The 13,863-nt window shown below is 34.1% G+C and overlaps 1 protein-coding gene across 1 annotated transcript; it reads right to left on the bottom strand.

Moving 5' to 3' along the window:
- Positions 1 to 122: 122 nt before the first annotated feature.
- LOC143582313 (putative transcriptional regulator SLK2) lies at positions 123 to 5,430 on the bottom strand. The gene is made up of 10 exons (XM_077064913.1): positions 5,369 to 5,430; positions 3,223 to 4,234; positions 3,007 to 3,138; positions 2,416 to 2,464; positions 2,096 to 2,310; positions 1,958 to 2,026; positions 1,769 to 1,869; positions 1,248 to 1,341; positions 1,078 to 1,147; positions 123 to 1,003 (listed from the first exon to the last, which is right to left on the bottom strand). The coding sequence occupies exons 2-10, from the start codon at positions 3,991 to 3,993 to the stop codon at positions 297 to 299; spliced, it is 2,208 nt and encodes a 735-aa protein (XP_076921028.1). The 5' UTR covers positions 3,994 to 4,234; positions 5,369 to 5,430; the 3' UTR covers positions 123 to 296.
- Positions 5,431 to 13,863: the final 8,433 nt, after the last annotated feature.

Below are 13,863 nucleotides of genomic sequence, written 5' to 3'. Positions count from 1 at the left end.
TATTTATTCCATGTTTGAACCTAAAGAATAATAATAAATAGATTAAACTAATTAAACTGAAACATGATTACATTACATATGATTTCAGAGACAAAAAAGGTATAATAATAACTCCAAAAACATGAAAAAATAAAGTAGAAAATCATATAAATACCAGTTAAAACTTGAAAAATCCTCAAATGTGTATAATAACCATAGATTACACTTGAATGGCATAAAACCAACAACTTAAATGTAACATGATTCAAATCCAATCCTATACAAAGAAACATCCTCAACTTCACAGAACATGTTCCTTAATCCTTCCAACCATAACCCATGCTTTCCTCAAAATCATCATTGTTAAAGAATCCATTCTCATTAAACACACTACCTATATCCCCACCAATATCTTCAGATAAATGCCCTTTAAAGCTGTTGCTTCTCGTCGGGCCTGCTCCATACCTCATACTCTCACTCCCGCCACTCTGCCCGGAGACCGCCGGCTTTGGCCCTCCACCACCACCAACACCACTACCGCCATTGTTCATACTGTTAGTGTTATTATTGTTGATATTGTTATTATTGTTATTGTTTTGAAGCATTTGCTGAATCATGTGTTGTTGTGCTGCCTGGTTGCCGCCTTGAGAAGACAGCGGCTGCTGGTGGTGTTGCTGGAGGAGATTAGCGTTCGGAAAGCTGCCACCACCGCCGCCACCGAATCGGTTATTTTGCAAGGCCAAACCATGTAACGAACCGTTCTGGTTAAAATTATTGGGGGATTCTTGTTGAGAGTTTGAATTCATGGATTTTTGTCTCATCAACATATTTTGATAATTTGAAAGTGTAACCGCTGATTGGGCTGAGCCGCCAAGGGGGATCACTCGGTTAGCTATTTGATTGCTAATGCTGTTCACTGGACCGTTAAGGCCCGGCTGCAATGCAACTAGCTTATTGAGTGCGATTTGGTCATTTGAGAGGCCTTGACCAGTCGACATCTGTCGTGGAAAACTTTTCAACCCGTCTGTAATTCAACACGAAATTGCTTAATAAATAAAAAAATACAAGATAATATTAATATTGAAGACTGTTTGTTACCAATTGGGCCCACTATGGTTTCTTGACAAAAGTCCATCAAGTCTTTCATGCTGCTAACAACTTCAGATATCTAGCATAAGTACAAAACAATAAACCACAAATGTTAATTCATGTCATGGGTCAAAACGAATGGCTTTACCGGAATAATATTTTGTGCAAGAAACGTTTACCTGTAAGCACCTAACATATCGTTTAGAAAATCCCAAATCGTTTATAGATTGCAACTCTAAGCTCCTGGCCAGCTGTCGCCAGGCTGTCACAACCCTGAGCCGCAACAAACAGTTAGACATGATATGTTCATATATTGCAAACATTGTGACAATTAGCAGATAAAATAAACATTTAGAAAACACAATAACTAGACCTGTAAACAAGACAAATGTTCAGTGAGAAGCTCGTTTATTCAATAAATGAGCGACCATAAACAAAACATTTTGTTCATTTAGTTAAATTCGTTCATTTATGTTCTTTCATGTTTGTGAACCATCTGTTTATGCGTTTAATAAACAAACATAAACGAACACTAACATGTTCAGTTTCTTAACGAACGAAAACGAACAAGAAAACCTCGTTCGTTTAATTGTTCGTGTTCGATCATTTGTTCGTTTAAAGTTAACAAACAGATACAAGCATGCTCTGTTGCGTTCGTTCGGTTTGTTTACAAGCCTAAAAAACACGGTTATGCACTCACATTTTACTGTTTGTTTGCAAATCTTGCTGCGAAACCCCCTCAGGTCCACCCTCTGCAATTGTGGATTGACACTTTTGTGCAACCTGTAACAACTGATTCACCTACAGCAATATAAAAACAAATACTACCATTAATCATTTCATTAAATCCAAACAAAATTTTGCATTTAGAAATAATAAAATTTCGAACCTGGGGTGCCATTAGTTGACGAGGAAGAAGTTCCTCGTGTCGGCGCGCACAAAACTCCCAAGTTAATATCTGTATCATATAGTATTTACACACTATTAAATTATAATGAAATTATTATATGATAAAAATGTGGTTAACCTTTAAATCAGGAGTAAAAATGACTTTAAGTTGACCGTGACGAACGACACGAAGTTGTTCATATATACTTTCTTGAACAGCTTTTGCATACTCCAAAATCATTATTCCAGAAGGGAATCTACTTTCACGAGGTAAGTCAAGAAATAAAAGTTCATCTATAACACCACTGCTGAATTTTATTTCATTCAGTCTAGGTAGTACTTCAAAAGTTGCCTCTGTCAAAAATGCACAAATATAAAATATATAATAAGTAATATGTTGTTGATGTATAAAACAATATATTTTAAAAACAAATTCCCAGCAATTACAGTATTGCATACCAAACCCTCTTCCGGATTTTGACCCGCAAATGTCACATTGCCATGCGTCCTGTAAAAAAAACATGTGAGATTTGTGTTTTTGGAACTAAACTTGACCGATTTATGTAAAAGGCCTATAAATGAACGGAACGTTCAATGAACCGTTTTGATAGGATGTTCCTTTATGTTCAATCATTTACAAACGAACAAACATGAACACGTGTTTCGTTCGTTCATTTAAGTTTGTAAACCTTAGTTTATTTAGATGGTTTATGTTCATTAGTTTATGCCCATTTGTTTTGTTTGTCTAAATATTAATAGAAAATTCAAGCATATACACTATACAGTATTTATGTTACGATTTTTAATTTTGATTTAAACTTTAGACTATAAGCCCATATTTGTCCATTCGTTTATGTTAGTTCGTTTACGTTCTTTCCTGTTCATTTAGATTTTTAACGAACAAAATGTTCATTTTCTTAACAAACGAATATCTCAGGTTCGTTTTCAGCTAAAGTTGAATGAATGAGCATAAACATGCCCCCCTTCGTGCACAGGAACAAAATTAAGTAAAATACATATAAATGTACTAGTGATCAAAGATATGCTTACTACAGCTGCTTGGGGAAAAACACCCAAAGAATGATGACCAACATTATCATATAAAGACAAGCACCACCTTTTTTTGGCACGTGGAGAATAATATTCCGCCACAAATTTCCTCCAATATGCAATATTATTATCCTGTACATGTATAAACAATTAAACACCAATACTATTGTTCAAATTATACAAAAACGACATTAAATTTTTATTTATCATACTCACAGTGGGACGTTGCCTTTGATGATACAAGTATTGCATTAGTCTTCTAGAACAAACACCGCCATCATAAGGACGTTTAACTGCAGATGCAGATTGCAGTCCTTGTTGTTGAAGCTGTTGTCTCAACTGAAGCTGTTGTTGTTGCTGGATCAAGTGGGCCCGCTGGACAGGTGGCAGAGACTGCAGCAACTGATGCTGGTGTTGTTGCTGTTGCCTTAATCTTTGTTGCTGGATGAAAGCTTGCAATTGGGGATTAGGGTTTTGTAACTGCATAGAATCTTGTCTTTGCATTATCTGCTGTACAACATGTTGTTGCATCATATCATCCTGTTTGGTATCTAATCTTGGCTTCTTTTGTAATTGAGATATGTTATCTTGATTAGATGGTCCATCTATGATGGAAGAACCAGAAATACTAATATTATTGGAAGTAAATGATAATGGTGAGGCAGGTAAACGCATGTAAGATTCCGTGTTGATACTTGCACTTCTTTGCAAATGTGGCCCATTTCCTGAAAGCCCTGAATTAGCATCTGTAACCATTGAGCTTGCACCAATACTGGTACCAGAAGTAGCGACACTATTCATATTATTACTGGTTATGTCTGCAAAAACAGGAGGAGCGTTCGAAAGCATGTTTCCAGGAATTGGATTCGACATGCTTCCAAATGATCCCAATTGGACATTCCCAATTGGATTTGTCATATCTCCTTGAAAAAACACTCCATAACTTGAAGAATTTACCATTCCACCACCGGCCCGAGAAGGGCCCATAGTCTGTTCTTGGCTGAAGCCTAAGTAATTATCTGTAGCCAGTGCTTTTGGATCTCATAAAATGCCTCTTGTTCAGTTGAAAGATTTATAGACACCAACAAACTTTGATGAATAATTATCCTTCCACCTTAAAACAACTTAATCTTGTCTTTCTATATCACCAACCTCAGTGATTACTTTAAACTAAAGGTTTCTTCAGTGATAAAGATAACTATGAACTTTTTCTAGGGTTTGGGATAACCTGCTACTGACAGAAAACCTAAAAAAAGCGCAGATCAATGCTCAAATCGATATAATTACGTATAAAATTAGCACATTATGCACCATACAAATGACTATTACCAAATCCCTAATTTTGAGTCTTAAAAAAGCCCTAGATTGATCTCATAAAATACCTCTTGATAAGTTGAAAAGTTACAAACTCAAAACAAATTTAGATGAGTTATTATCCTTCCACCTTAAAACAACAGCTTAATCTTCTCTTCTATATCACTATGACCTATAGGATTCTCTTCTATATCACTATGACCTACAGGATTTTGCAACAATAAGAACAAAAGACAAAAACCTGCTACAGACAGAAAACCTAAAATAAAGGACCTTGAACTGTTAAACAGCACAGATCAATACTCAAATCAATATAACTACACATATATATAGCGTATAACGCGCCATACATATAATTGCCACCAAATCCCTAATTTTGACTCCCAAAACATCACCATCAGCAAAGCTCAACGAAAATCATACAGACCAAATTCACAAAGTTAATAACTCCCTAACAAAGCATAATATCATGCACATCCACTAAACTAACTACCAGAACCGATAAGATCTCATCAATTTCTAAAAGCAAAAAATAACCTAATCTCATCAACAGAAAGATCTAATTATCGTGTAACAAACGCATCAATCAAATAGCTAAAACTAAGAAAATAAATCCGTAAATTTATCAGTAAATTGAACTCTAGGGTTCTTCATAGCCTACTACTGACAAAAAACCTAAAATCAAAGACCTTACACATCACATATCAATATAATTACATACAAATTAGCATATTATCACCAAATCCCTAATTTTAACTCAATAAAAAGCCCTAATTAGCCTCATACTCACCTAAACACAATTAAAATCATGAAAACCTAATTCACAATATAATTAACTTCCTAACAAAGCATAGTATCATACACATCCAATAAATTAACCACAATAACTAACAAGATCTCATTAATTCCTAAAACTTCAATATAACCTAATCACATTGATCAAATAGCTAAAACTAATACATCAAAATCTGTAAACTATTAGGTGAATTGAAGGTGTTGAAACAGTAGAGAGTAATAATAATAATATTAATTATTATTATGATCTAACCTAGAAATTAAGTGGAAAGAGTCGTGGAGATGAAGCAAAAGTTGCAGAGTTGGATCGGTGTGTGTTTGATTATTATATACCTAGCAGATGGAAGAGTGACCGGAAGTAACCCTCTGTTACCGGCTGTAGCCGGTTAACTGGAAGATTGAGGGTCAAGTTAGATCGGACGGTGGCTAGATGCTTGATGACTACGTGGTTAAAACATGGCCAATAATAATATCACTTGTTTTCTGTTTTGGATTTACATTTACCAACTTCAACTTCAACTCATTTTCCTAAACTTTCAAAATCTAATTGGTAAATAAGTTGACGGTGTACTGGTTGGATTTTTAAATTGAACGAGTTTTATTTCACCGGCGGGTGTTCACGTGCGTTGGCCTTAGGTGAGGGTTTTCCCCGGATCGAAAGGCAAGTGTATTCCGATATGGTGAATTTAGTCGGTAGCTCATTTAAAAGATTCGTTGGTCGTTAAAAAAATTTGGTCCTCGATTTTTTTTGAATGGATGTTGTGTCAAGCTGATAATTCTGGTCGGGTTTAACCAAGGGTGTTAAGAGCAAACGGACTTGATTTATGTTGGGTTTGCCTGTGGTATTTTGCATATGTGGCAAGTTGTGTGGACATTCATGGTTCTGTGACCATCAATATTTTCCATGACAGTAACACATACACGTGACGACATACAAATCAGGTCATTCAATTTGTCAATACTCTCGCTCTTACATAGTTATTAGTTTCCAGCAATAAACCAATACGATTTTCACGTCGAATGGTGATCGTGGGGAGGATCTCAGTTCATATGATGAGCCTAACAGTGTTCCATTTGATTCCATTAGTTCCAAATAGTCGATTCTGATTTTAGGTTCTTCTAACTAACTTATTGATTGTGCAAATATTTGAATACCTCGTTATAGCTGATGGTCTAGTACGTTTCATCGCACAATTGTAGAAATTTAATGGAAAATATCACTTATTTTCCTTATTCAATAGATCTGCTTATTATGCTTTATGACTTCTTACAAAATTACTATCTTTTAAACAGAAAGAATTGGATCATTATTAATTTTTGCTTGTCATTCTTGCGAGGGTCATGCTAATCTTTGTTGTATGGTTATAGTTTTACTTTAATTGTGAATTTGATTTCTTTACTTCATTAAGTTTCCAAGCCTTAACCAATACTATCCGTTTAAGGGCTTTCTGGGTTTGGTGGAACCCATACCCATGAATTCGGGTTAAATGCATGAGAAAACTTCATTTACAAATAAAGTAATCTGGTGGTTTGAGAGGATGTAAGGAGCAACTATAGAGCTTTTAAAGGTTTCGTTTATATATATATATATATAAGATTTGATGATGAAAGAGTTTAACAAATAAATGAGATGTTATAACATGTTTTAAAAGCTACATGGGTTTGAGAGACCCATAACTAGGGGTGTTCAGATTTCGATTCGCATTCGAAACATTCGAAATTCGATTCGATTCAAATTCGATTATTAAGATTCGAATTCGGTTTTAAAAAATTCGATTTCGATTCGATTCGTATTCGAGTATATTAATCGAATACGAATCGAATATGAATTTATGATTTATTATTCGATTCGATTCGAAATTCGAATTCAAATTATATATACATATATGTATATATAAAATATTTTTTTATTTCTGTAAAATCCATAAATAATAAATGTCCATTACAAATTATTAAACCTATTATGCCATATTATTTCCTAGCCTATACTAATATGGGTGTTATTTACTTCTCGTTTTGAATGTTTTGAATTTATACTATTTGTAGTTTAGTTTTGAATTTATTATCATGTGGTATTGTTGCTACTTTTAATTTTATGTTTCTTTTGCAATTATGATTATGGTTTTCGAATTTTTGGCACATGTAAACTTGAGTTAGATTGTATTTATTCGAATTAAAATTGAATTTATTCGAATTCGAATTTCAAATACGAATTCGAATCGAATTTCGAATTGGGCATATAATACGAATACGAATCGAATAGTTCAACTTTTAATCGAATATGAATACCGGCAAAAAAACAATTATTCGGATTATTTGATTCGATTTAACTTAAAAATTCGTTATTCGATTCGATGAACACCCCTACCCATGGCCCACTTATTTTTTTACTATAAAATTATTTCTTAATTATAAATAATATCTTTCTTAAAAAAAACAAAATCGAATATTAATTTTTAGTATATCCTTATCTTATAACATTTCCATACCAAATTTTTGGTGAGATTAATTTTTAATTTAATGAGATGTAGTAACATGTTTAAGGGTTATCTGGGATTGGTGAAACCCATACTTGTGAATTCGGGTCAAGTGCATGAGAAGCTCCTATTTACAAATAAAGCAATCTGATAACTTGAGAGATTGTAAAGAGCAACCAGAGATTTTTAAAGATTTCGTTTATATATATATATTTAATATTCAGATTCCTTTATGATTTCTCATTGCTTTTTTATTTTTGTGTTTTCTAATTTTCTATATACTGCATATAAATATTGTTGATCTATGCATTTATTGTTCTATTTAAAAAGTGCTGCTTCTGTTATAAAATCATGATTAGGAACAAGCCTAGATAGGTTTCTTTGGTCCATTTAATAATTTGAAGAATACATGGTTATTCACAAATCATATATTATCATTGAAGTTCAAGGAGGTTTTAGCTCCAAACAGATAATAATAATAATAATAATAATAATAATAATAATAATAATAATAATAATGCAAAGTATTTAGATCGAACCTCAATCGGGTTTCTAGGATAAATAATTAAGAACTGAAATTTAATCTAGTCTGCCCACGAAAACTAGGCTATAAAATATAAAGCTATATTTTCATCATCGTCTGAATTCATAAGTAGTCCTAGATATATCGTGTTGCCTTGAAGAGGCTCAGGACTTCAAACAGGCTACTCAGCTTTCTCATCTGAGTTCATAAGTAGTTCTAGGTATGTCATATTTCCTTCAAGGGGCTCGGGACTTCGAATAGGTTGATTCATGAGTTGTTCACGTATTTGCTGTTTCAAATATCAATAATCTAGGATTAACGATTTAAAAGCTTCAAAGTGATTGATAATTAAATGTTTTTTATATATAAAGAAGTATTTACCTGGCTGAAACTCGGATGAAAGCCAGGAAGATATCCATTTTGATTCTGATGTTGGTTAATGAATAGGATATCTTCATTTTTATTTACATCATATGATGCAATATCTTGAATGTTTTGCTTAGTCACACCCTACAATAAAAAAGCACAAAATTAATATTATTTAGAAAATTTATATTCATTGCATAAGATCAGGATTAGCATGCACCTGATTTGAGGGGTGTAGAGTAGGAGGTATATTATTTGCATTATTTAACAAAAGATCATTAGCCAATTGCAAATCAAGGTTCCTATCACAGGATTTGCTTGAACATCCAATGTTTGTTGGGATTTTTTGATCCCAACTCATTGTTATCCGTGCTCAAGTTCGCACCACTTGATAAGCCTATACCATTATTGTTGTATGGGCGTGCTTCGGTTGGAAAGGCACCACAATCATAACGGGAAGCATCATGATTAGGAAAAAGCCTAGAATCACTAGAACGTTGTTCTTCAAGATTGCTGTTCATCCCTTGCATTGAATGACCTGATACATTCAATGTAAGTTAGCGTAAGAAAACATCAAAGTTGCTGAAGGGTCCTCCTATAGCTACACCACCAACATCATATTTCACACCATTGAATCGAAGGGGCATCCACAAAATAATCAGACGGTTACTGACCAAAAAAGTCAAACTTTAGAACATAATTGTCAGAATTTCCGTTTGACCAATATCCAGACAAGCCATTCTGACCTAGACAGACAAACTTTAAACTTTTTTTTTGTCAAAACAGCCATCTGACCTTTATGTGGATGGGCGTTTGAAATGATGTTATACTAGATATTAGATGATGTGTGTATAGCTGACCTCTTTACATAATATCAATAGTTATACCACTATTCAATATATATGTATAGGATTATGTTCAAATAAGAAGTTTGATTTTTCTAAGAATGCTAGAAAGGAGGGTATTTTAGTTTTAACACTTTAATATCAAAACCCACTTATTTTAATCTCAAAACCCACTTAAATTAATTTTCAAAAACCCACTTACATCTTCACTCATCTCCTACAACCACCACCACTCCATCGCCCACCGCTACCACAACTGTCACCCACCGCCGCCACCTTGCCGGAAAAGTCTATGGAAATTTCGTCGGAAAATTTCGTCGGAAAAGTCGTCGAAAAGTCACCAGAAAACAATCCTCGAGAAATTTCGCCAAAAAATTCACCGAAAAGTCGCCGAAAAAAGTCATCGGAAAACATCCGCCGAAAAAAAACACAATGGAAAACACTATGTAAAACACAATTTAAAAAACACAATGTAAAAAATACAATGGAAAAAAACACTATGAAAAAAAAACACAAAAACACAATAAAAAACATAATTGTATGGCACCATATAAAAAACACAATGGAAAAAAACACAATGATAAATATAATTGCATAACACAATTTTGTAAAACACAATACGTAAAAAACCCACTAATTTTTTTTTAATTTTTATATAACAATATGGTACTCATATAAAAGATAAAAAGACACTCGTTATTATGGTGAATTTGTTTTTCAATAAAAACATCGTAAAAAAAGTTATGGACGTTTTAAAATGATGAGGGAATTTTGCATGTGTCTTGCATGTGAAGAGAGAAAGTCAACAAATGTTTTATTCCTTTTATGTCCTTCCCCTTATTTCACGCATGAATTCCACCTAAACTAATCTCAACCCTCCATGTTCAAAATCAATGGACAATATTACTTCCTATCCTTCCTACAAAAACTATACTTCTTATTATAACCTAACCCGTATTATTATTATTATTATTATTATGAAAAGTATAAGGTAGTTAATTAGTTTTGTTTTGTATGAATCAACATTGATAACATAAAAATATTTAAATATTTTTAAGAATCTAAGTTGTTTTAATACCTAATTAAAATTTCACTTTACACTTAAAATATTTAATTAATACCTAGGTGAGATATTAACATTCAGTTATTATGTGTGTGTGTTTTTCCCAGAAAGTTATAGCGTGACTTTGTACTTGATTCTTTTATAAACACAACTATAATATAATCACTTGACTGATTTCTGGATTACACATTTTTTTTAATTAACTACAGTAGATAAATTCATTTATAAAGGCAAAGTCTTAAATATTATATAGTTAATGCCAATATGATGCCTTTATTATTATCCCTAAGATATGCACAACACCATGCATAAAAAAATAACAAGAAATCTGATGATGCTAAACATTTTGGTTAAGATGAAGAAACAAACTCGATTTCCTTGAATGCACTAATAGTCTAATAGGTTGTCATTCTACAGGAAAGAAGACTACAATCGTGTGGACGGAAAGATTGCGTAAAAGGTTTCACTTAGTAGTTGAAATGATTGGAGTTGATAGTAAGATTATGAAATAAGCCACTTTATTTTTGGTGTTATTAGATAACTATATCATATATTTCATCATGTAGGCTTACAATTCTTAAAGCTTTTCATTTGTTAATTAATTGTAGATGCCACCCCCAAAAAAATCCTTGAACACATGAAGGTGAAAATTTTAACAAGAGATCATGTAGCTATTTGCAAAAGTATCGACTCCGGTTAAAGAAATTAGCTAATGAAAATTGTGGTGGTGTTCAAACTGCTTCAAAACAAACTGAAGGTATATATACATATAGGAATATCTTAGCTAATTAATTTGTATACTTTTTTAAACAATTAAATTGTTTTCAACATTATTCTAACTATCTTTTATTAAACTTAACTAAGAGATTTTGTTGGTGATAGTTAGCTATTTTTATAAGTTATTGCTAAGTTGATTTAAATAATATTTAAACTAAATAAACTATATGATTATTTAATGTTGGAACTCATTTCCGTAACCTTCTCTTATGATTGTTTTTTTTTTTTTTTGAAAATTAAGCTTCAATCAACACAAACGACCTGCAAGACCTCAAAACGAGGGCCGTAAGGAAAACCAAGTTACATCTTTACACCAATTGCTCCATTCTATAGATTTAAATCTAGACCTATTTCGATCCAAAAATACGAACAAGATTTAATCTTGGACACCACTTCGTAAGCTTTGGCCTCTTTATCTAGAAAAATCTTCTCATTTCTTGCATTTCACATACTCCATAAGGTTGTAACCACTATACAATGAGCCATCCTTTTGTCGAGTTTCGGCTTCTTTAAACCTTTCGCTAACACAAGAATATCCTGAACTTCAAACACAAAAATAGGATCAAAACGGCACCACACGGCAATCCTATCCCATATCTCAGCTGCAAAAATACAACCTGTGAAAATATGATTAACGGATTCCTGATGCAATTTACAAACAGACAACTTTCCTCGCTAAGACCCGTCCCTCGTTTATTTAAAGCAATTTTAGTAGGAATCTTATCTTGCTCCGCTCGCCACGCCAACACATTACACTTGATCGGCATCCACCCACCCCATTTAAACTTAAAAAATGGGTCATATTGTCGGCTATCAATAATAAGTTTTTTTGCAGCAGAAACCAAGAACATGCCATCTTCAGATCCAGCCCAAATCCATTTATCACAACCAACGGCCCAGTCGTACTCATATATATTGGACAGAAGCCCAAATAATTCATTCAGCTCTACCGATGATCTGGGATCCTGCCGCCAAGCCCATCTCATGACCCGATCATTATTTTGAAAACTCACTCTATCCGCCACGCTGCACCATTTTTGAGATTCCAATCTAAAAATATTAGGATACATACACCGTAAAGGAAACTCTGAGAGCCATGGGTCACACCAAAATCTAATGTTTACACCATCCCCAGCGACACCATGCAAGAAACTATTAAGTTTTTTTATCATTACCAATCGGACGCTCCCCGATCTTCACTATCTCTCTCCAACATCCATTAGCCACCGACCTTAGCGGTAAGAAGGACCAACTTCGAGTGCCACCATGACAAACCGCAATGAATCCCTTCCATAAACAATTCCCATCCTTTTTGAACCGCCAACTCCATTTAAGAAGAAGAGCTTCATTAGTATCTTTTAATCGACTTAAACCTAACCCACCAATTTTCCTCGGCCTCGCCACTCTCTCCCAAGCAACCCAATTGATCTTTTTTTCTTCACCAGATCCTCCCCATAAAAAACGTCGCATAATACCTTCTAGCTTTTCAATCACCGCCGAAGGAGCTTTGAAGAGCGAGAAATAATAAATGGGAAGATTCTCTAAAACCGATCTTATAAGAGTTACTCTTCTTCCAATAAATAGAAGTTTAGACTTCCACGAGGCGAGCCGCTTCTCCACCACATTAATAACAGAAGACCAATTGCCAATACGATTCATGTTTGCCCCCACTTTGATCCCTAAATAATCAAAAGGAAACAATCCCCTTCTACACCCCACCACAGCCCGCATGTCATCCACTTCGTCGTCTTCGACTTCAATTCCGAACAAGTTGGACTTATGTAAATTAATTTTAAGACCCGAACACAAATAAAAGCACCGAAGGACCCGAGCTATTTTTTCTAAATTCTCTCGAGACCACTCGCCAACAATAAGAGCATCGTCAGCATAAAAAAGATGAGTGATATCCACGTCCGAAATGCGAATCCCTAGCAATTCCCCTATCTCTTTAGCTTTATTCAACATCCAAGAAAGAGTCTCCATCACGATCAGAAATAAAAAAAGGGGACAAAGGATCTCCTTGTCTGAGCCTCTTTTCACATTTAAATTCGAAAGTCGGCGACCCATTCACTAGAACCGCCAACCTAGCCAAATCCAAAATCCCTTTAACCCACAAACACCACTGGTTCGGAAAGCCCATCTGTAGCATAATATTAATCAAAAAATTCCAATTTATCGTTGTCATACGCCTTCTCAAAATCTATCTTCAAAAGGAATGCCTTCTTATTGTTTTTCTTCAACCAATCCACCAGCTCAGAAACAATGAGAGGCCCATCCAAAATAAACCTGTCTTTGAGAAACGCCGACTGAGACTCAGAAATCAACACCCCCAAAACCTTTTTGAGACGATTAGCAAGGATTTTAGAAATCACTTTACTAATAATCCCAATGAGCGTGATAGGTCTGTAATCCTTGAGTCCCAAAGGATTTTTACTTTTGGGAATCAAAGTGATAAAAGAAGATCCACAACCAGAACTAATAACCCCGGACTCATGAAAGGCTACAAGAATATTGTAAAAGTCATTCTCCAACAAACCCAAAACTTCTTTACAAACTTAAAATTAAAACCATCTGGTCCAGGAGCTTTATCCGACCCGCAATCAAACACCGCGGACTTGATTTCCTCTTTAGAAAAAGGAGCCACCAAACTATCTTTAAGGTCCGCAGGGACGGTTCTAATCCCTTCACATTCCAACT

The sequence above is a fragment of the Bidens hawaiensis genome, unplaced genomic scaffold, assembly GCF_021521415.1.
Source record: "Bidens hawaiensis isolate Kalapana, Puna unplaced genomic scaffold, B.hawaiensis_p1.1 tig00031526_1, whole genome shotgun sequence".
NCBI lineage: Eukaryota > Viridiplantae > Streptophyta > Magnoliopsida > Asterales > Asteraceae > Bidens > Bidens hawaiensis.
The sequence above is the reverse complement of the archived record's forward strand: the minus strand, read 5'-3'. Positions and strand labels throughout refer to the sequence as shown.